Raw genomic sequence first — 23,522 nt, forward strand, 5'->3', positions numbered from 1 at the left:
TGATTTTTCTTAGGATTATGTAAGTAGATATTTGAAGGATCTGTTAATGAGCCATCTGGACTAGGAAGAGCCAGGCTGATTTACAGTCCATGCTAAACTAGCTGATTTCAGCTGGAATGGCAGGAGGTGCAATATATTAAACCTAGGAGTCTTGGAATGGAGAAGGACAAAAAAAAGGTCATGATTCTCATTCATGATCACTGTCCAGTGACTCCTGGAAAGTTGGTCAAGCACTAATATTGTCGAGAGACAGATTGTATTGTTGAAAATAACTGCTGTAATTCCCTGAGCTGGCTACACATGTAGAACGGTCACTTAGATGTCATATATTGGGACTGGAAAGATCGTACTGCTGCCACACAGCGCCAGAGACCCGGGTTCGATTCCTGGCTTGGGTCACTGCCTGTGTGGAGTCTGCACATTCTCCACGTGTCAAAGTGGGTTTCCTCTGGGTGTTCCGGTTTCAACCCACAGTCCGAAAGACGTGCTGGTTAGGTGCATTGGCCATGCTAAATTCTCTGTGTACCTGAACAGGTGCCAGAGTGTGACGACGTGGGGATTTTCACAGTAATTTCATTGCACTGTTAATGCAAGCCTACTTGTGACTCTGATAAATAATAATAACCGTTGGAACTATATCTCGCTGAGTTGATACCTTTAGGCGAGATGGGAAAAGTATTGGAGGGGCAGTGGGGGTGAGTAAAAGCTTATATTCTTGAATCAAAACTGTTTCTTAATATGTTTTTCTGCCATCCCCCCAGAATCCAGTATTTAAACCATTATCCAGCTACCCACAATAGAAAGCTTTTGCAGGTGCTATGTCTACAACATTGAAGATTGTGGTCCAAGCTTGATTCCAGTGAGCACATTGAAATTCATTTGGTGCTGGGTTATGTAGTTTCAGAGAAGTCTACTTGAAGCACCAGATATTCGTTACTTACTTCTTTCTTTTTCTGAAAGTGCTCTGTTTTGATGAAGCAGTGGATCGACTACTTCAGGCATGTTTTCCTCAAGGTTGGAAAAATAAAGCATCTAAAATGGAGTCCTCCTTCAGATGCCTATTCATCAATTCCCACCATTTAGACTGGGATAAGTAGAAGTAGCTTATTCCAAACTCCACAACTGTTGGAAGTTGTCCCAAGCATCCCAAGAAGGATAGGTGCAGATTCTTCCCTTTCGTTACAAGCTGTATTGTTCGTTAACGTTGATGCAGACCTTGGCACTGCAATTCAGCTAACGTCAGAAGAGGCAATTTCATGATCCCGCAAAAGACTTGTGTGCTACTTCAGCCAGGAACAGTACATGATCTGGTCTGTAGTTTCCCGGTGTGTGTTTGAGCTTTTTGTCTTGCTGCTGGATGAAAAGATTTCATTTTACTATATTCATCAATGTGTAATATACATTTTTAGCTATTGTTTGACATCGCTAGTTTTTGATTTTGTGTCTCTCATTCCAGAACTTGTCATTTGACCTGTCACCTCTGTAATAAAATTATTACACTAATATTTTGTGATTATAGTTCTTTTAATTTTCTTACTGTCTCTGCCCCCACCTCTCTGAGCGTGCTATTCCAGTCTGGTGCATGGTTCAATAAGCCAGCAATCATAGCTACACAGTAATTTATGAGGCTGGAAGAGACCATTCTAATCTAATAGATCAGTCCTAAAGTTTGGAAGGTAAACACCATTCTATCTCATCATGCCAAATAACCATAGAATCCCTACAGTGCTCAAGGAGGCCATTTGGCCCATCTAATTTGCACCGTCTCTCCAAAAGAACATCTTACCCACCCACCCCCCCCCCCCCCCCCCAACCCCACCTATCCCTATAACCCCACGCATTTATCATGGCTAACCTACACATTTTTGCATTTAACTAGTAACTTTATTGTAAAGGGTGTGAAATGTCCCAGAAGCATAATCAGAAAATGGACACCAAAGATATGAAAGAGGGTTAGCTGAAGGCTTGATCAAAGACTTGCATTTTGAGAAGGGTTTTAAAGGATGAGAGCAAAGAGGCAGAGCTGTGTCAGGAAATAAACCCCAAGAGGTGGGATTGAGGTAACTGAAGACGTGGCTGCCATTGATGAACTGAAGTGAGGATGGTGTGGTGTGAGTGCAGTGAAGATGCACACGAAGCAAGATGTAACGAGGCAAGAGTGAAATAAGGATCAAGTGGTTGTGAGAGGAGGTTACAAGAGATAGAAGGAGGCTTGAAGGAATTGAAACTATACTATCTGAGAGCATCACCATTTAAGTGGAAAACAAATGCATAAAGGAGAAATATTTTTAAGCTTTCAAAAAAATCATACTAAAGACGGCACTCTTCTTACAAGCAACATTTTAAAAAATGGATAATGGAATTGTCAGTTGGCTTCAGATTTAAGAAGCAATGGCATTTTTCCTATTTTAAAAACTGATTGTAGGTACAATGAGATAACAAATCTCAAACCAAGGATTTGTTTAGGTCAAACAATCCAGGTCACATTAAACCAGTAAGAAGTTTAACAACACCAGGTTAAAGTCCAACAGGTTTATTTGGTAACAAAAGCCACAAGCTTTCGGAGCCTTAAGCTCCTTCTTCAGGTCTGAGGAGCTTAAGGCTCCGAAAGCTTGTGTGGCTTTTGCTACCAAATAAACCTGTTGGACTTTAACCTGGTGTTGTTAAACTTCTTACTGTGTTTACCCCAGTCCAACGCCGGCATCTCCACATCACATTAAACCAGGCAGACAGACAGTAATTTGCATATCATATGACAGCAAAATATTCTAATTAATTCTCTCAAAATACCTGGTCTGGTATCCCACTAAATCTTGCCAATCGTTTTACTTCAGAGCTGCAATTGATTATAGGCTGCCTGAAGGGTTTGTGTGAGGTGGTGTAGGGGATGAAGGAAGTTTTCCTCGTGATTAGAATGTCCATCCACAGGTCCATATTGACTTAGTTTATTTAATGCTTTATCTAATGGTATCCTTTGGTCTCGGGGAATTTCTGTCCACAGTCTACATCCACAGACTCACTTTCCAGTGAGGATCACTGTTTAGTAATCGGATGGTATTTTTCGTTTTCCTAACTTGGGGATGCTCATGCCAATTTTGCTACAGCTTAGAGCACATACAGTAATCAAACCTGGTAATAATGATAAAGGCTGTCTATACCATATTACATACGATATTGCCCATTGAATCATGTGGAACAAATGATGGGTATTACTTCCTTTTAATTTTGTCCAGGCTAAACCATTAACATTTTTTGATATGAGATTCCCTCTTTTCATCTCACCACTTTTGCTGCATTTATAATTCATTTACCTTCACTGAATATCAACTAAGATATGTTGGTTTGTAGTTACTTATTTTCTTACTTTCCCTCTTCACTCCTGTCCAAAAGACGGTGGTCCATATTGGGGTTCAGTCTTTACTGCTAGCCTAAGCAAGAATCTTCATGCGTTTAAATGTTGGTGCCCTACTTGAATAGGAGAAGCTTCCACAGGCTCAATTCCTACTTCTTTATGTCCATGTGTGCACACTTCCAGCTGACATGGCAATCAAAAATGGGAGCACTTATTTTTTAACTTCTATTTTCCTAAGAGGAAATTTTTTAAAAATTCATTCGTGGGACATGGGCGCCGCTGGCTCGGCCAGCATTTATTGCCCTTCCCTAGTTTCCCTCGAGAAGGTGGTGGTGAGCTGCCGCCTTCAATCGCTGCTGATTGATGCTAATTGATTTTTGAATTCAGTACAGTGGAATGGGATTAATTTACTACCTCTGCTGAAGAACTGGCACAGCTACAATGAGCCAAGTGGCCATCTCTTGTGCTGTGTCATTTGTTTATTCTACGATAACTTGGCACTTTGGGCTGTATGGCTTGATATCACACCATGTCGTGCATTTCTACACTGAGCTATCAGAGACCACGAAGATGTTTTTTTCTTCTCATTTTCTTTACCCACTATATTCCACTTCTCCGTGTGGGAAGACAAAATTTTCAGTTCAATTTTGTTTAGTCTTTTTTAAATGTACTGTTGACTTTTTAAATAGGGCTATGGTTTTCTCATTCTTTTTGAAAGGTGGTTTTGCAGTCATGTATGCTCTTGAGAATGATTGAGTTCCTTTGAAAATGGTTTTCAGCACCATAGAAATCTCCACAGAGCACTTACCCCAGTATTGTTAATTATACTAAATTTGTATTCCCCACCTCCCCATCTCTCCTGAAAACACTGACTCCCATTGGTGTGTGGCTACACATTCTTCAAGTGTAAGCTGAGATCGTGTCAGACTATTTGCGTCGTGGAAGCAGCACTGGCAAGTCTGATGCTGTTTATATAGTGTGGTTTGTGGCAGGTGTACTGGACATTGATCAGTCACGAGCCCCAGCTATGATGGGGGAGCGCACCTTTGCCAATGATCACACTTCTGCGACTGAGATGGAATAACCATAGCAACTAAGAAGCTGGGACATTTTGCTATACGTGGCTGAATGCCAGATGAGGTAATGCTCTTGCCAACTAGTTATTTTGAAGGATATAGTCAAGTTTGAAGTAGTCTTCAGTGTCAATATTGGCCACAATTTCAAGCTGAGTTAGACATAGTCTTCATTATTATTTTATTCCAATATTTCACAACCAAAATGCTGGAAGACAGTTATTCAAATATTTGTATATAAATTATATAGTGGCGTCTTTCATTTTGAGGTTTGGAACCAGAGTCTATTCTATAAAAAAAAGTTTGTACACTTCATTTTAAAAATTTGTTTTCCATGCGAGAGGCACAGTGGTTAGCACTGCTGCCTCACAGGGCCAGGGACCTGGGTTCAATTCCGGCCCTGGGTGACTGCGTGGAGTTTGCACATTCTCCCCACGTCAGGTGCTCCGGTTTCCTCTCTCAGTCCAAAGATGTGCGGGTTAGGTTGATTGGCCATGCTAAATTGCCCCTTAGTGTTAGGGGGATTAGCAGGGTAAATACGTCGGGTTACGGGGATAGAGCCTGGGTGGGATTGCAGACTCGATGGACCGAATGGCCACCTTCTGCACTGTAGGATTCTATGATTGTGCATGTGGCTTTTGTTGGGGGTAGGATTACAGTTTTAAGCTATATAAATCACTAAAGACTGTCTAATTTGAATTTTAGCAGAAATTCACCAGACATCTCACTTGGTAAATGGGCACTTGGGTTATGAACTGGACAATGCTTAGCATCCATGAAACCGTGCGCCAGCAGGTATCGTTCTCTTGAGGGTGATGGGGAGAACAATACAACAACAACAAAAAAAGCTCGGCAATGTAATAATCAACTTTAAAGGAATGACGGTTTTAAAGTTTAGATATTGCTCTGTTGAGTAGTGATATTGGCAGCTGACTCCTGATAAGTAAACAAGGTGCAATTTCTAATTCTAAAACATTGAGGCGCATCAACTGAAATACATTGTGGTCAACAAAATGCAATTTGAAACTTCTCTTCCTATTATAAAGTCTTTGATACAATTTGCTATAATCACATACTGCCATCTAATCGCAAATTTAACTTGTACCAAGGCACAGAAACATTTTTGAGACTAGTCCTTTGTTTTTGGTTGAAACCCGACAGTTCCAAAGTTTAGGCCCAGGAAGGGAATTTTGAACTTGATCCTTTGCACATGGAGAACATCTGTAGCAAGTTTGATCCCATCCTTGCCTGACTTTCATACAAGTATACTTTTCTGCAGGTTGGGAGTCTTGGTTTTTAAAAATTCTCCTTTTTTACCTCTATATACTAAAATGAAATATAGTTCTTCAACTCCTGTCCTGTCTGAGATTCTTACAGTACAAACCACGGATTGAACATGAGACCCACATTAATTATATGGTTACAGACGTATTTAAACCCTTAATTCACTGTGCAGAACATTTGTTGTAATAATTTAACAGATACCGAGAGTAAACTTGTAGTTATATTTCACATTTGATCAAATTTTTTCACAATGTTTCTGGTAAATGGATTTATTATACTACTGATACCCACATTAGCCAGTCTGTAAAACTGTCAGATGTTAAGTGAAAAATCTAACTAGCATTGCAAGACACACAACTGTCTACATGTTGAGATCAACCTAAACTGAGAGTGGAACGGGGAGGTCTTCTGGGTTAGGTACCTAATGTTATATAAATTTTTGATTCCAAAATAATGCAAATTATTCATAGTTGTAAATGCTACCAAACTAGCAGGAATTAAAGGAGTCAACTCTGAAATTCCAGAATGAGTTGGGTAAAATATCTACATTAGTAGAAAAAAGGCAGGTAAAATTTGATGCAGACAAGTGTAAAGTATTGTATATATTCTAGTATTGGAGGTGTCGTTTTTGGATAAGACTTTGAGACACAATGATGTCGAAGTAGCTGGAAAAGATCTCGGGACACTATGAAGCAGAGAAGGATAAAACTCCTGTTTTCTGGCCAACATTCATCCCTCGAATACCATTAAAGGGGAATAGGGGAATTTCACAGTAACTGCATTGCAATGTTAATGTAAGCCTTACTTGTGACTAATAAATAAATTAAACATGAAATTGGTGAATCGTCACTAATGACCTTTTCAAACTCGCGCACTATTATCTCCAGTGTCCCCAAAGGATCCTTCTATTTTTCATTTACATGTTGCCCCTTGACATTTTTACCTGAAAACCTGTCAGTTTCCATATATAAGATGAAGACACCCAGCTTTATCTCACCACCGACTTTTGACCGTATCGTCCCCTGTGCTCTCAGACCTACACTGGCTCCATCATCTCTGTGCTCTCAGACCTACACTGGCTCCATCATCTCTGTGCTCTCAGACCTACACTGGCTCCATCATCTCTGTGCTCTGACCTACACTGGCTCCATCATCTCTGTGCTCTGACCTACACTGGCTCCATCATCTCTGTGCTCTGACCTACACTGGCTCCATCATCTCTGTGCTCTCAGACCTACACTGGCTCCATCATCTCTGTACTCTGATCTACACTGGCTCCATCATCTCTGTGCTCTCAGACCTACACTGGCTCCATCATCTCTGTACTCTGACCTACACTGGCTCCATCATCTCTGTACTCTGACCTACACTGGCTCCATCATCTCTGTGCTCTCAGACCTACACGTCTCCATCATCCTTGTACTCTCAGATCTACATTGGCTGCATCACCCCTTTACTCTCAGACCTACACGTCTCCCATCATTCCTGCGCTATCAGACTTACACTGGCTCCAGGCCAAGCAATGTGTCGATTTTAAAATTCTGCTCCTTGTTTTCATATTGCTCGATGGCCTCACTCCTCATTATCTCTGTAATCTCTCCCAGTCCTACAATCCTCTGCGATATCTGTGCTCATTTGATTCTGGCCTCTTGAGCATCCCAGATCTTCATCATTCCACCATTGATCGTCATGCCTTCAGCTGTCTGAGCTCCCGAATATCTTCCCCAAATCTCTCTGCCTCTCCACCTCACTTTTCTCCTGAAGACACTCAGATCTATCTACCTCTTTGATGAGCTTTTGGTTATCTGCCCTAATATTTATTATGCGGCTTGGAATCTTGTTTTGTAATGCCTCTGTGAAGGGCCGAGGGACATTTTATTACATTAATGGCGCTTCTATGAATACAAGTTATTTACTGTTCTTTGGACATTGCAATACTTTGTATACAAATTGACTGCTGCATTTACTTAAAAATAAAACCATTATTATGCCTCAAAAGTATGAAGTATTTATGAGATGTCCTAAGGCCACAAAAAGCATGGTATAAAAGCTATTGCTTACATTTTTGGCTGGTCATAATCTTCTCCATCACTAGAACCACCTAGTTCCATTTATGTCTTTGTTCCTGCCTCTGATCAGCTCCTGCTGAAACTCTCGTCTAGATTTGATTAGTCCAGTGCTGTCCTGGTCGCCCTGCCACCTTGGAACTCCTGTAAACTTGAGCTCATTAAAAACATCACTATCTGAAACAACCCATATCAAATCCCATTCATAGAGTCATAGAGGCTTATAGCATGGAAACAGGCCCTTCAGCCCAACTTGTCCATGCTGCCCTTTTTCTTTAACCACTAAATTAGTCCCAATTGCCTGCATTTGGCCCATTTCCCTCTATACCCATCTTACCCATGTAACTGTCTAAATGCTTTTGAAAAGACAAAATTGTACTCGCCTCTACTACGACCTCTGGCAGCTTGTTCCAGACACTCACCACGCTCTGAGTGAAAAAATTGCCCCTCTGGACACTTTTGTATCTCTCCCCTCTCATCTTAAACCTTTGCCCTCTAGTTTTAGACTCCTCTATTACCTCTGTGCTTTCTGACCAACTGTGGCTTCATGACCACTTGATTTGAAAATGTCCGTCCTTGTTTATCATTTCTCCATGACTGAGACCCTCCCTATATCTAGCCCCCCTCCAGTTCTACACCTCCTACCCTGGCTTTTTGCACAACCTTGAATTTTGTCGCTGCACCATTAGCTTTCAGCTGTCTCAGCTGTAAGCACTGTGACTGCCTCCCTAAGCTGTTTGACCTCTACTACTAGTATTTTAAGATGCCCCTCAAAACCTATGCCTCTGACCAAGTTTTTTGCCTTAATATCTTATGTGGTTTGGTGCCAAACATTGCTTGCTCATGGTCCTGTGAAGCACCTTGGGACATTATGCATCATTTATAGTTTTCATGCTGTGCGATTACTCTACATCCCCACCTCATCCATCTCCCTCGGCAAAGATGTCTGGCCTCTGCTCAACATCTTGGAGTTGGGAAGAGACTTTGCGAAACCCCCGTAGCAACTTAGTGAAATTGTATGTTAGGGCAATATTAGGATAAGAAACGTTGTACAATTCTAATTATCTTCCTTTTAAAAATTGAATGTGTGTGTCTGCATACTTGTGAAGGATTTATTATTTATATTGATTTTTAAAAATTAAAGATGTGTATTGCTGCAATGTGTCTGGTTGTATATACAATTCAACTTGAATTTGGTACAGAACATGGGCATTAATCTCTACAAAATCAACAAACCCAGCAGTACAAGCCAGCTGTACATACTATACCAACATTTCATCCATTCTGGTTACAAAAGATTGTCTTACCTGGCAGGACCCACAACGATTGGGAATTCGTAGCAAGTATAAATAACAGCAGCAATGTTCAGTTACATTTGGAAGCAAAATAATTGAGTGCAGTGATACATTTGTTCGCTTGTTTTAAATTGGTTAATTTTAGAGGGCACTGGAGAGAATCATGGAATCATACAGTGCTGGAGAGGCCCTTCGGCCCATTAAGTCTGCACCTGACCTCTGACCTGATCCAATTTACCAGCACTTGGCCCATAGTCTTGAATGTTGTGATGTGCCAAATGCTCATCCAGGTTCTTTTTAAAGGATGTGATGCAACCCGCCTCTACCACCCTTCCAGGCAGCGCATTCCAGACCATCATCGCCGTTTGGGTAAAAAGGTTTTTGCTCACATCCTTCCCTAAACCTCCTGCCCTTCACCTTGAACTTGTGTCCCCTCGTGACTGATCCTTCAACTAAGGGGCCTTAGCGTCGGTGATGTTATCCCATCATAACTCTGCCTGAAATGGATATTCTTATAAAGAACTATAAAGAGGAATTGGATACGGAAACTGAATAGGTATTGTGTTAGTGATAAAACTGACTCTTTGCATTTCCCTTTAACACATTAACTGGAAGATTAAAACCACACAAAGAACACAATATTAATAGAATACCTTGTGTTTGATTAGGAATGGAAAGAAGATCAGTCATAAACTTAGTGAATGGCGGAACAAATATGAAAGACCATAAGGTCAACTCCTGCTTCTATTATGTTCCTATAAAAGTTACATAAATGAATAATTTTTCAACTTGTCCATGTTCTTCCAAACAATCAGAATTCACTGTCGGTGCCTGCTATTTGTTAGTCTTGCCCTTTGGATGTTTATTTCCAAGAATTTTTGCATGGCAAAATTTTGTGAATGGGCGATGGATATGACAAGGCAGCCTCTACAGAGCATCTGGGACCTTTGAACAGGACAAGCAACTGTATGTCTCCTCAACCAAGCAACTTAAAGAATTGTTAATGAGTGGCATAGAGTCTGAATTAGGAGGCGTAAATTCAAATAACGAAATCAATGTCAAATCAGACATGGAAAGCAAAAAAAGAAAAGGAAAGGAAAGACCGCATTTGAAGAGAGAGAGCGAGAGAAAGTAAATTATATATTCTTCTAAAAATTAAGTTGCATTTCCAAAAAAAATGAAGGCTGCAGCAATCAAAAGTTGAATTAATAAAACTCTACACGTGAAAAGTTAATTTTCAGTGTCAGAGAAGTTTTTATGGCAATAATTAAGACATTACATCACCATAAAGGGTGCCTGGACTGACATGGACAAGCCCAAACTTTGTGGCAAGTTTATTCCATTCCAATGATGCATGTACAGGGATCTCACACCATGCGGTACATCTGAATGGGAATCCAAACGGCAAGGTGCCATTTACACACTCAACAAAGGAGTGACACGTCTTGGACATCAACTTCCTGATTATTGTGTTTAAGTGAAAATCTATACTTACCCAAGGTTGAACATAAATAGTGGTGAATGCTGGCAGCTTCGTTGTTATTGATAGTAAATACTGGCCCAGACATGGGAGGGCATATGCTTTCATGTGTTTCAATGATGGAATAAATATGCCCTTTAGCTTGGAATGGTGCATTTTTGTGTATTCTTTGAAATTGATATTTTATAACACGTTATCCAAGAGTGGCAGAACTTTAATATTTGCAACAAATCTGCCCACAAAGACCCAATAGTTTAGATTCCTCATCGATGCATACTGGATGCCAATTAGTATATATGTTAACTGTACATCTCTTCCATAATGTAGAATATAACTAATATTCTGGGTTTCCATTATATTATGGTGGGATTTTTTCTAATCCTGTCAAACATGAGACATGCATTCATTCTACATTTGCCATTTTGATACGTTGAGATATATAAATGCAATAAAATGCTGATAGATTTTACTCAAAAGGTACATTCCACCCATGAAGACCTCAAAACCAGTGTTTGACAAGTTAGATTATGCTATTTTTGGACATTCGTCATTGTAATAATTATTCTAATACATAAAAATGAGCATTTTTATAAATAAAGAGTTTATTTATTATTTATTTATCAGTCCCAAGTAAGACTTACATTAACACTGCAATGAAGTTACTGTGAAATTCCCCTAGTCGCCACAGTCCGGCACCTGTTCGGGTCAATGTACCTAACCAGCATGTCTTTCAGACTGTGGGAGGAAACCGGAGCACCCGGAGGAAACCCACGCATATCTGTTCAGCTTTTTGTGATAAACAGAGTACTGACCATACTCAACCAGCCCATGTTTTTAAAACTCAGTGTAATGTTTAACATTGGATGTGATTCTGCATATTGACAGAACTTGCTTAATAATCCCAAGTGTGCTAAGAATGACACTGTAACAACCAATTTAAAATGAGGCAGGCTCGCAATATGGCTCCCATACACTTACCCATAGCTACATATATTCATATACAGGAACCTGCAGGCAAAAGGAACATGTTGAGGCAATGTGTCTCACTTGATTAAACCAAAACTTTGGGATGATAGTTCCCTGATGCATTCACCATGGCAATGCCTTAACCAATCATTGTTGACTTGCCAAGAGGGTGACGCATTGGTTAGCACTGCTGCCTCACAGCGCCAGGGACCTGGGTTCGATTCCCAGCTTGGGTCACCGTGTAGCGTCTGCACGTTTTTCCCGCGTCTACGTGGATTTCCTCCGGGTGCTGTGGTTTCCTCCCACAGTCTGAAAGGCGTGCTGGTTAGGTGCATCGGCCATGCTAAATTCTCCCTCAGTGTACCCGCACAGGTGCCGGAGTGTGGCAACTAGGGGATTTTCACAGTAACTTCATTGCAGTGTTAATGTAAGCCTACTTGTGACACGAATAAATACACCAATCAGAACCCTTTTCTCATGCAGTATGAAGTGTTGCTTCCTTTGAAATTTGGCATTCTTGCATCTCTTCTGATGAGTGCAAGACGAAAAGCTTCGACAATATGTCCATCTTTTCAGCAATACTTTTATAATACTTGCATTGTATTGAACCTGAAGTCTGCTTTAAAAAAATTACTAGGTCAATTTTGTCATACGCATCTGTCCATTACAGCATTGCTTCCTTCCTGAAGAAAAGCAAAGTCCAAATGTTGACACCATGATCATATTCTCTTAGAGATTACTTAATGGAACTTGGGGCTAGTCTTAGCTCTTCAACCCTACTGACGTAGAGCTAATGACATGATCAACATCAAAGCATCTCTGTTTAGAAGAGGGAGGTTCAGAAGATGTGTTAAATAAATGTTGACTCTTCCTTTATCACCAGAATGCCACAGTGAAACCAGCACCAAAAACCCAGGTGGCTTTGACTAAGGAATTCCCAGTCTCCTCTGGCACACAGCACAGGAAGAAAGAGGTTCTGAATGTTTATGGTGAGTGGGTTCCTGTGGAAAAAGACAGTGAAGAGACCACTGATGATGTCTTTACAGATATCTGTACTCAGGTGAGAGTTGTGCTGTTAACAATTAAACACTGGGTATAGCTATTCTGCATGCTGGAGGTGCTCATTTTTTAATGGATCGCCAGAGGCTTTGGGACAATTTGCAACAGATCTTGCATAATTTTTACCTAGAAATCTATATATTTTTTGAAAATGTACATATTTTGAGAGAACTTGACATTTAAAATCTATTACTGTTCTAATTTTTCAGGCACCCCTTGCAAAAATAAATTCATTGATAGAATTAATTGATATTGTATTTTGCTTTATTAACCACTGTCCAAAAGAAAAAATGGAAATGGGAGGGATGCTTTTCATCTTAAACACTAATTCTCCCCCATCTTCATGTGGCTCACCTGGTGTATCCAGTATGCAGCAAGCAAGAATTATAGAATCCATAGAATGCCTACAGTGCAGAAAGAGGCCAACCAGGCCATCGAGCCTGTACCAACAACAATCCCACACAGGCCCTACCCCCGTAACCCTACGTATTTACCCTGTTAATCCCCCTAACACTAAGGGGCAATTTAGCCTGGCCAAGCAACCTAGTTTGTACATCTTTGGACTGTGGGAGGAAACTCGAGTATCTGGGGGAAACCTACACAGACATGGGAAGAATGTGAAAACTCCACATAGACAGTCACCTAAGGCCTGAATTGAACCCGGGTCCTTTGCTGCTGTGAGGCAGCCATGCTAACCACTGTGCCACCGTGAAGCAGACTTGTGCTGAGTTAGCTGACATCAGCTGGGGTAGTCCAAGAGCTGCTACAATTGGCTTAGGTAATCCTTCAAGGATGAGATAGTTATTGTTTGTAACTCGTGTGTTGCACTTCCTTTGGGTATCAGCGCAATGGCATTGGCAGACTGGATTAAACTCTGCATTCAGATAGCATACTGGCACTCATTGTTGAGGCTCATGTACCTATACTGGTCACTTGGATGAAATACCGTAGTGTGAACTGCCTCCAAAGAAAGAGTCGACACTCAAAAAAATTGTTTAAAGAGAAAAAAATCACAGCAATTTAGTCACTCAATGCGGTAATGTTAGTATTTTGTCTTCTAGGCAGTGGATATCTCTGTAACGATGAGCGAGAGAGCAACAGCTCAGAAACGCCTTGTAGAAAATCCCTATGATGTGGAGGCTATGTCAATGATCCTTCGGGCACAGGAACAGGTATGTCCTTTGGTTAGGCCTGGATTATTGCATGAAGTTGAGAAGGAAAAATAGATTCAGGATTATGACTGCTTTCAGAAATGGAAACTCAAAAATACCCAAGAATGTTGGCATGAATAGAAGATTAACTAACAGGAAACAGAACGTAGGCATAAATGGGGAACTTTCTGGTAGGCAAGATGTAACAAGTGGTGTGCTACAGGGATCAGTGCTGGATCTCAACTTCTTACAATTTACATAAATGACTTGGATGAAGGGACTGAAGGTATGGTTGCTAAATTTGATGACACAAGGATAAGTCGGAAAGTAAGATGTGAAGAAGACTTAAGGAGCAAAAAGGAATATAGATAGGTTAACGGAGGGGGCAGAAATCTGGAAAATGGTGTATAAGATGGAAGAATGTGAAATTATCCATTGCGGCAGGAATTTTTGTTTTTACAAAGCATATTATCTAAATGGTGAGAGATTGTAAATCTCTGAGATGCAGAGGGATTTGTGTGTCTTAGTACATGAAGCATAAAAGGTTAGTATGCAGGTACAGCAAGTAATTAGGAAAGCTAACTGATGAATGTTATTGTTTATTGCGAGGGGAATTGATTACAAAAATGGGGAGACTATGCTACATTATACAGCGCATTGGTGAGACCACATCTGGAATGCTGGGCACAGTAGTGGTATCCTTATTTCAGGAAGCATGTAAATGCATTGGGAGCCGTTCAGAGAAGGTTTACTAGACTAGTACCTGGATTGGGCAGGTTGTCTTATGAGAAAAGATTGGACAGGCTAGACTTCCTCCTGCTTTCTTTGCACGCTAGCTATGACTGTAGCGTTACATTCCGCACCCTCTCCTTTCTCTCTCCCCTATGTACTCTATGAACAGTATGTTTTGTCTGTATAGCGCGCAAGAAATAATACTTTTCACTGTATCCCAATACATATGACAATGATAAATCAAATCAAATCTAGCTCTGCAGGCGTTTAGAAGAGTAAGAGGTGATTTGATTAAAAACATGTAAGGTCCTGAGAGGTCTTGACAGGGTGGATGTGCAAAGGATGTTTTGTCTTGTGGGCAAATCTAGAACTAGGGTCCATTATTTAAAAATAAGGGATTGCCCATTTAAAACCGAGATGAGGAGAGATTTTTCCCCTGAGTCTTTGGAACTCTCTTCCTCAAAAGGTGGTGGAAGCAGAGTCTTTGAATATTGTTAAGGCAGAGCTAGGTCATTCTTGGTAAGCGGGGGGGGGGGGGGGGGGGGGTGGAGGTGAAAGGCTTTAGGGAGTAGGGGGGAACATGGAGTTGAGGTTACAATTGTATCAACCATGATCTTATTAAATGGTGGAGCAGGCTCGAAGGGCTGAGTGGCCTAATCGTGATACTAATTTGTATGTTGCAAGTTCAAGTATCTGTGCAGGGCTTTGATTTATAGGTTGACATCCAAGTGCAGTACTAAGGGTGCAGTACATTGTCAGGGATGCTGTTCATGGTATTATTCAGGGAAGAGCAGGAATTCTTCTAAGGTCCTGGTCAACATTCCTCCTTGATGCAGCAGCAACCAGCGGGAATTCATAGCATTGAGAATTCATAACATTTGCAATTCATCATTGGTTCTGGATGTTTATACCTTCAAGTTATCTAGGTTTAATTAAATTTGAAACAAACATTTAATAGATGCTTATTTTCAACTTTATTTAAATATTTCTTCTCTTTTTGTCAGATTGATGTGTGGGCTCAGTCAAACTCTCTGCCTGGGCAGTTCACAGGTAGTACTGGAGCTCAAGTCTTGACCTATGAGGAATTATCAAATAGTGGTCCTCAAGCTTGGATCAGGAAGGTAATGAGTACATTTGGGGACTAAATTATTTTGTCAGCATTGAAATTAAAATAATAATGTATTTAGAGTCACACCTCAAGTAGATACACAGAGACAGTGAATAAGAAAGTATGTTACAGTTTAATGTGCGTCAGGAGTCAGGGAAGATGAGGTCTGGTTCGAAATGGCTGATGATCAGAAATCATAAACATGTAAAATAATAGACCTCCTTATTGTTTATATACCAGGTTACGTTCTCCCTATGTCTGCGTGGGTTTCCTCTTGGTGCTCTTGTTTCCTCCCACACTCCAAAGATGTGCAGGTTAGGTGGATTGGCCATGCCAAATTTCCCCTTTGTGTCCAAAGATATGTAGGTTATGGAGATCAGCAGTTTAAATACGTGGGGTTATGGGGATAGGGTCCAAATAAGATGCTCTGTCGTAGATTCGGTGCAGACTTGATGGGCCAAATGGCCTCATTCTGCACTGTAGGGATTCGATGATCAGCTGGCATACTGCATTAAGAGGTTGCCACCTTTTCTGTGCACCCTACATAGAATAATATGAGCAGGGAGAGCTAAAGAGATTTTTTAATTTTTATTAAATTCAACTGCTGTTGCTTAAAGTTAACTTGGTAAGAAAAGTTACTTTGTTACAAACTGTAGCTGAGCTATAAGAGGAGGAAACTATTTTCAATTAGTGTTATAATTGGAAAATGACTGTCTTCTCCCCATGATCTTAGACCTGATTGTAACAGGGGTCAGTTAAGACTTAGAAAAAACTCAGAAACTGCAATAAATATTTCTCGGATCCTTTCACTGACATTTGAGGTGGCCTCTTGCACTGCATTTGAGGCTTTGGGTTTTACAGCCCAAAATGTAGTTAAGTTATCCACTGATTCATGATGGGTTAAATGCAGAAATGGCTGAAATTTTGAACAGCAACACGGATAGATGAAAATATGCAATGGCTGAAATGCCACACTTAAAGACCCCAAAATTTTGGATAAGAAGCTTCAGGAGGGAAAAGTGTGAAACTTCAAAGGATTTTGTGTTTTATACTTTTTAACGCTTAGAAAATGACTCCCATTAATCAGAATCATATAGGTATATGCAGTTTTATTATATGTAGCCACTTACTGTTAAATCTGTGTGTGTTATCCTAAGCCTTTCAGAGAATTGTAATGACGTTTTAAAACCCTCTTGCCCAACCAAGTGTTCTTGCACAATAAATAACAGTATTATTTTCAATTGGCTTTGCAAGCTGATTTCAGTGTAAACAAGAAGGAAAAAATTAAAAGGAAAAGTAATGCTTCACACTTTTGTATATTTTGACAAAATTCTGACTGACACATGGTTGGTATTTCACCTCTATAATTAATCCACTAGAGAAAAAAAACTAATGTCTGTTTCAGTTTATGTTCAGTGATGTATCCAGTTCACAAACAAGAGATGCAGTTATACAAAGAGAATCTAACTGGAGTCCGAACCAAAATTGGTATGAAACAGTTGTTTCATATATCTTTTATTCTATGTATGTGATGAATGCACAAACAATTTTTGTCCTTCAAACTTATGCTGTTCTACATGGATATTTAATATTGGATATTTAACATTAGACTTCCTTCTTTTTTAAAAAAGTTCTATTCTTCTAATTTTTACGGAATGACTTTTTGGAAATCTGTGTACCCTAGAAATGACTCTTTGATTTGTCTGTAACTTTTCTAATCTCTCACGTTATTTTCTTCTTTCTTTAAATTTGCATTTTACCTCCTTTAGGTTAGAGTCATAGAGAGTCATAGAGGTTTACGGCATGGAAACAGGCCCTTCGGCCCAACTTGTTCGTGCCGCCCTTTTTTTTAAACCCCTAAGCTAGTCCCAATTGCCCGCATTTGGCCCATATCCTTCTGTACCCATTTTATTCATGTAACTGTCTAAACGCTTTTTAAAAGACAAAATTGTACCCGCCTCTACTACTACCTCTGGCAGCTTGTCCCAGACACTCACCACTCTCTGTGTGAAAAGATTGCCCCTCTGGACACTTTTGTATCTCTCCCCACTCACCTTAAACCTATGCCCTCTAGTTTTAGACTCCCCTATCTATGGGAAAAAATATTGACTTTCTACCTGATCTATGCCCCTCATTATTTTAAAGACCTCTACAAGATCACCCCTCTACGCTCCAGAGAAAGAAGTCCCAGTCTATCAAGCCTCTCCTTATAACTCAAGGTTAGTTGCATTGGCCGTGCTAAATTCTCCCTCAGTGTACCCGAACAGGCGTCGGAGTGTGGCCGCTGGGGGATTTTCACAGAAACTTCATTGCAGTGTTAATGTAAGCCCACTTGTGACACTAATAAATAAACTTTAACTTTCCCCTGTCCTCACTGCTGTGCTTCAAGTTTCAGCTGCTATAAGGTTGGGGATCAATGGCAAGTTTCTTCCCAGATGTTTTCTGTACTGTTTTTACAGTTAGTAAACATCCAGACGATCTCTGGTAAAGCTAGTATGCTCCTTTGAGTGCAACTTCACCCCCTATGGCCACAGAATTGGAGCTGCCCTGTTTTTTTACCATATTGTGGTTCATCCAGCTGAGAGCTGGCAGAACTTGCTTATTGACTACAACTGATCTTTCCTGTTAGTCAGGACTGAGGTAGAATCCTGACTTCTGGGTTGAGCATGTCAACACTATAAAACCAAGATATGCTGTTGATTGTGCTGTCCTCACACTAAATTTAGCCCTTTTTTGTTTTGTTTTCAGTTTAGTAAACCCTTAGAACAATGACATTTTAAGAACAAATGAACTGGCAATTTCTCCTCATCTCTAAAATGCCTTGCCCTTTTTTACTTTAAAATTGACATTTTATGATAGCGTTAATTAAATAGTGATAAATGAAGCTGTGATAACTAAACGTGATGGATTTTAATCATAGATTTTGGATATTTAACTGGGTGCTGTATGTTAAGAGTATCTTTTTCAGGGGGTCATAATTTTTTCAAGCATTAATTTTGCCAAGACATTCATTTGAATATCTGAGGGGTTCTTTATACTATAAACTTTCTTTTTTCAATATATCAGCATGAACTATATTTTTTGTGTCAAGGCGCATGAGTAATTGTGTAACAGATCAAATGTATTCCAGAGCATTGCTGTAGAAAATATGGGAAGAGAATTATTTATAACAAATTATTTGATTAATACTTGTGTCTCTTTTCTGTGTAAATTGTGTACAGTTGGTAAAGTATCTGAATTGGATTTGTGAACTGAATACACATTGGAGATACTGCAACAGATGTTGATGATAAAAAATTCTATCATTACAAAGCAGGTACAAAAGCAGGACGGAACCCTGGGCGACTTTGGCTGGGGTTTGTATCATTCTCTGCCTGGTTGCCTCTTTCTTTTGTGAGGTTCCTGGAAAAACAGGGGAAGAAGGACATGGAAGTAAGTAAAAACCAACCCAGGTTTTTGGGATGAGGCAGCTGGTATTCCAGATCCTTGGTTGATTTGAAGAAATATACTTAGCTGTTTAGACAGTTTTTTTGCATGCGTTTTAATATTTTGTTAAAAAACCAAACGGTTTAAACTGCAAAGATGTTTCCGTTTAGTTGTAATGAAAAGTTCCTGTGTGCGTTTTAAAGAATAAAGTCGTAACTGTATCAAAACAGTTAAAATGTGAATTAATTTGATTTTCTAAACTATTTTCAATTACACATTCTAATTATAATTTTCTTTATAAATCTGGCTGTTCAGATTCACCATTTAACAAACACATTTGGAACTGATGCAGAAGTGCTTTTAAATTTAAAAATAATAGCCTTAATACAATAATGGAATAACTTAAATTAGTACTGGCAAAGTTTAACATTTTAATGAGGTTTTGTTATTTCCTGCGTTGAAAATGTCTCAAAAGCCTCACTGTCAATGTCTTTACCATGGTTTGATTCATTGCTTATATTCCGCTTGTTGTATTTGGTCTGGATAGCTACAAAATTGGGCAGACTGATTATTGTCTAAAACGAGCCTTGATGACCTCTGCATGCACCACTGAAGCCTCTCCACAATGCAATCCACACAATGCATACTACTAATTTCCAAAAGACAGCAAAAGCAGGATAATCAATGCAGAAAATATTATTATTAGTATTCTGCAACAGAAATCAAATATTGGTAAATCAAAAACAAATACTATTGGCGAATGGATAGAAGTCTGATGGTGTCAGGGACTCTCTTAGACTTCTTTGTAGGTCTGTTGGGAACTCAAGTTTGTAAACCTAAGACCTAAATGAGATTTCCATACTGATTCCATTTGAGCTTTTTAATATAAGCTCACATAGTCTTATTTGTAGTTGTGGGCATTAAACCTGATTTCATTATTATCTTATGCGTATTTGTTGATTTGTCACCAGAATAAAACTGTATCCACCCCTATCTTCATTATGCACCACATTAGGTTATGCTCGCATTCTACCCAGCTTTTTCTAAACCATTGCTTCAGAAGCAACCATGGTATCAGTAGGGAGGTTCCGACTTGCTGGGGTCGATTTTTGACTGGCTTCACCTGGCATTAGTGAGTAGTGATAGTCTCAAAATGGAGTTGGTAACATTAACTCCTTGTTACTTTGAACAATATCATGATATTTTTAGTTTAGTTAGGGCATCATGATCGCCACCGGCTTGGAGGGCCGGACAGCACTGTTCCTGTGCTGTACTTTTCTTTGTTCTTTGCACCTTGTTCTTTGATATGACAATACTCCCACTTTGTAAGGGGCTTACAACCAGACATACTGAATGCCTCTTGTTTCAGGCAATGGGCCACTTTTGACCGGAAAGTTGAGATCCTATGGCATAAACAGATCCCTGATTGCTGTCTTAGTCTGGAACTGCTTGGATCCTGCCCTGGAATGCTCCTCCAAGGGACATCAAAATAAACTGGATGCTAATGTCCTGAAAGACCCCACTCTCCACAATCATGGCTCCCACCCCATCAAATTGCAACTTACTTTGCTAGTGGCTGCCCTGCCTGATTTTGAGGCTTGTTTGAAGCCCACATATGAATGATCATAATTAAATGGATCTGTGGCCTCGGAATCACAGGGGCCTCATCACTGGTCAGAAAGGTGGTTGACCAAAAATCAAGATAGATCCCACTGTTATTTTTCCGCTGCTGTTATTTGATACATAAACGGTTGCGGTTCAGCACAACATCTTTATTTATTTAATGCATGTTAGATAAATATGTTGTAAAACATTAAATGCAGATAACTTTCTTGGTAACCCTGACATATTTTTCTTGAGCACATTGTATTGCGCCTTTTAGTTGTGGTCTCTGAAGAGTAGCTGCTTTGATATTCCAGTGAGTTGGGAGATTCACCACACAGCCACTTTTTAAAAACGACTGAATGTGGGAAAGATTGTATTGTCCATTACATAACTAGGTCTGCTGTTTTACTAAATTTTAATGGCTTCAGTTCACGTCAGTATGTAGTAATATTGACCATTTACCATTTTAGAAATCATAACAGTTGACTGCAAGATTGTGTTTCCCTTCATTTATTAATTGTTGCTAATTTAAAAATGTCTGAAATTTTGTTGAAATATTGGTATTCAGCAGTGCCTGGTGATCTGTTGAAATGCATGGTTGGGAGATGGAAAGGACAAAGAGAGGTGATAGTTCACAGACTGACCTGTGAACTTTCACTTCTATGTACAGAAATCTGGTGCAGGGTCAAATCCTTGTAGTCGCCTTGTTGCCATGGCCAGTCTCAACCCTACTTTTCACTACACACCGGCAGCAGAGGTCTAGGTACGTAATTCTTTTAAGGAGTTTTCAAATACGTATTTTAACCTGCATTTTAACTGTTTGCAGAACAGACTTTACAAAGAGTTTTTCATGCATGCGTCTTTCCCCGAGAACTCTTCACGGTTTTTTAAAAAAACAATGGCGTAATTACTTTTATTTGTGTTTTGGAACGTTTGATTTATATTTTAAAATGTTCTAAGTACTTATGCATTCCTGAATTTGCAGATTTTGTTAATCAATCTGACTTAAAAAGGCCACTTTGACCTCTTATAAGATTTGCTTTTATTATGCCTGTCTACTTATAAACAGGATCAGTTCCTGAAGGCTGCACCTTTAACTGGAGGAATGGGTGCACATTTGATGCAGAAAATGGGATGGAGGGAAGGAGAAGGGCTGGGAAAAAACAAAAATGGGCCAGTAGAACCTATAGTCGTTGACTTCAAGACTGATCGTAAAGGTAACGATGCTGTTTTGTTTTTATTTTGTTAATACGTAATGAGTAGAATTGCCTGACAACAGCAGAAAAAACAAAAGTGGTGATCTCACAGAGACTGATAATGTTTTAGTGACTGTTTTTGATGCAGACGATTAAGGTTAAAGTCAGAAGCACGATAATTTAAATAGCCCATTTTGGTCAAATTTTGTAAAGGGGGGGCAGTGATAGTCTCAACGTGGAATCGGTAACTTTAACTCCCGGTTACCATACGCGATGTGTTCAGGAATCCATTTTGAGAGGGGTTTATGTCTGGATATCCTGAGTAAAATGATCAAATTGCTCAAAATATTTCTCAAGTTGATTTTAGGAACTGCATGAATTACTATCGCAGATTTTACATATAACAGTAACATTCATTACTGAGAAATACAGAAAGTTCTGAATAGAATACAGTTGCCTATATGATCACATCAGTGACTCAAAACCATTCAATTCGCTCCTTGTTCAGGTTCTTGTAGGTTTCAAGTTCCACTAATTACCTGCAACTCCAGTCAGCAATCCAGTTGTGCTTCACTGCCCACTTTTACACATGCACAGCTGCTGTCCACTGATTCACTGGCGTAATCTTGGCCCTCCTTCACTTTCTACCTATCGTTCATTCATTCATTCTCTACGTTTCTGTACTCAGCTTTTCTAAGTCACCTCTAAATGCAAGCTCTCAGTGCCACACGCTGTCCCTCTTTATTTCCAGGGAACAAACCAAAAAAAAACGACTCCACTCTCTTTGAGGACATCTCATACAAATCTATTTCCTAATTCTTTCAGTGCCGTTGCATTGCCTTCTCAACTCTGGCTGATAATAGTGTAACCTCTGTGCAATGCCACATTTATTTTCTGATATTAAAATGTTCTCCATCATTCAATATGTGAAATATATTTTAAAATCTTCTTAATATTCCAATATTTAGTTATCTTTTGAACATTAGTTGCGTCTTGAAAGCTAGGTTTATTTTCAGAAGTGTGGTTCTTTTCTTGCACAAATTAACGACTGACATTTGGGCCATTTTAGGTCTTGTAGCAGAAGGTGAGAAAACGCAGAAGAAATCTGCAAATTTCCCCATAATGAAGGATCTATCAGGTATAGATTCATATGTGTTGTGTTGTCCATCAAATATTGATATTTGCTAATTATGTGTTAGTATGGATAAAAGATTAGTTAATGGATAGGTAGCAAAAGATAGGGATCAACAGGGCATTTGCAAGTTGGCAGATTGTGACTAGTGGAATGCTGCAAGGATCAGGACTAGAACTTCAGCTATTTACAATCTATATTAATGACTTTGATGAAGAGGCTGTGAATATTATATCTAAGTTTGATGACACAAAGCCAGCAAGCCGTGACACAAACAGGCTGCAAGAAGATGGATTAAGTGAACGCGATAACAAGTTGGCAGATGGAGTGTAACGTGGTGAAGTGTGAGATTATTCACTTTAGTTGTAAAAATAGGAAAGCAAAATATTCTTTAAAAGGCACGAAACTTGTAAAAGTTGACATTCAGTGGGATTTGGATGTAGATTTGGATGTACTGGTTGGTATAAGGGACACAAAGGTTAGCATGCAGGTACAGCTAGCAATTGGGAGGCAAATGGCGTGTTGGCCTTTATTGGAAGGGGATTGGAGTACAGGAATAAAGAAATCTTGCTACAACTGTAGAGGGCTTTCCTGAAA

At 39.6% G+C, this 23,522-nt stretch overlaps 1 protein-coding gene across 1 annotated transcript in view; it reads left to right on the forward strand.

Annotated features, from left to right (window-relative positions):
- Positions 1–23,522, forward strand: part of sonb (SON DNA and RNA binding protein b) — a 51,500-nt gene that overhangs the window by 21,380 nt on the left and 6,598 nt on the right. The window contains exons 6-10 of the mRNA XM_078232791.1: positions 12,400–12,576; positions 13,637–13,747; positions 15,463–15,579; positions 21,667–21,814; positions 22,863–22,931. Coding sequence (XP_078088917.1) covers positions 12,400–12,576; positions 13,637–13,747; positions 15,463–15,579; positions 21,667–21,814; positions 22,863–22,931 — 622 coding nt within the window. The remainder of the gene's footprint in view (positions 1–12,399; positions 12,577–13,636; positions 13,748–15,462; positions 15,580–21,666; positions 21,815–22,862; positions 22,932–23,522) is intronic.

This window comes from Mustelus asterias, chromosome 17 (assembly GCF_964213995.1).
Source record: "Mustelus asterias chromosome 17, sMusAst1.hap1.1, whole genome shotgun sequence".
Taxonomy (NCBI): Eukaryota; Metazoa; Chordata; class Chondrichthyes; order Carcharhiniformes; family Triakidae; genus Mustelus; species Mustelus asterias.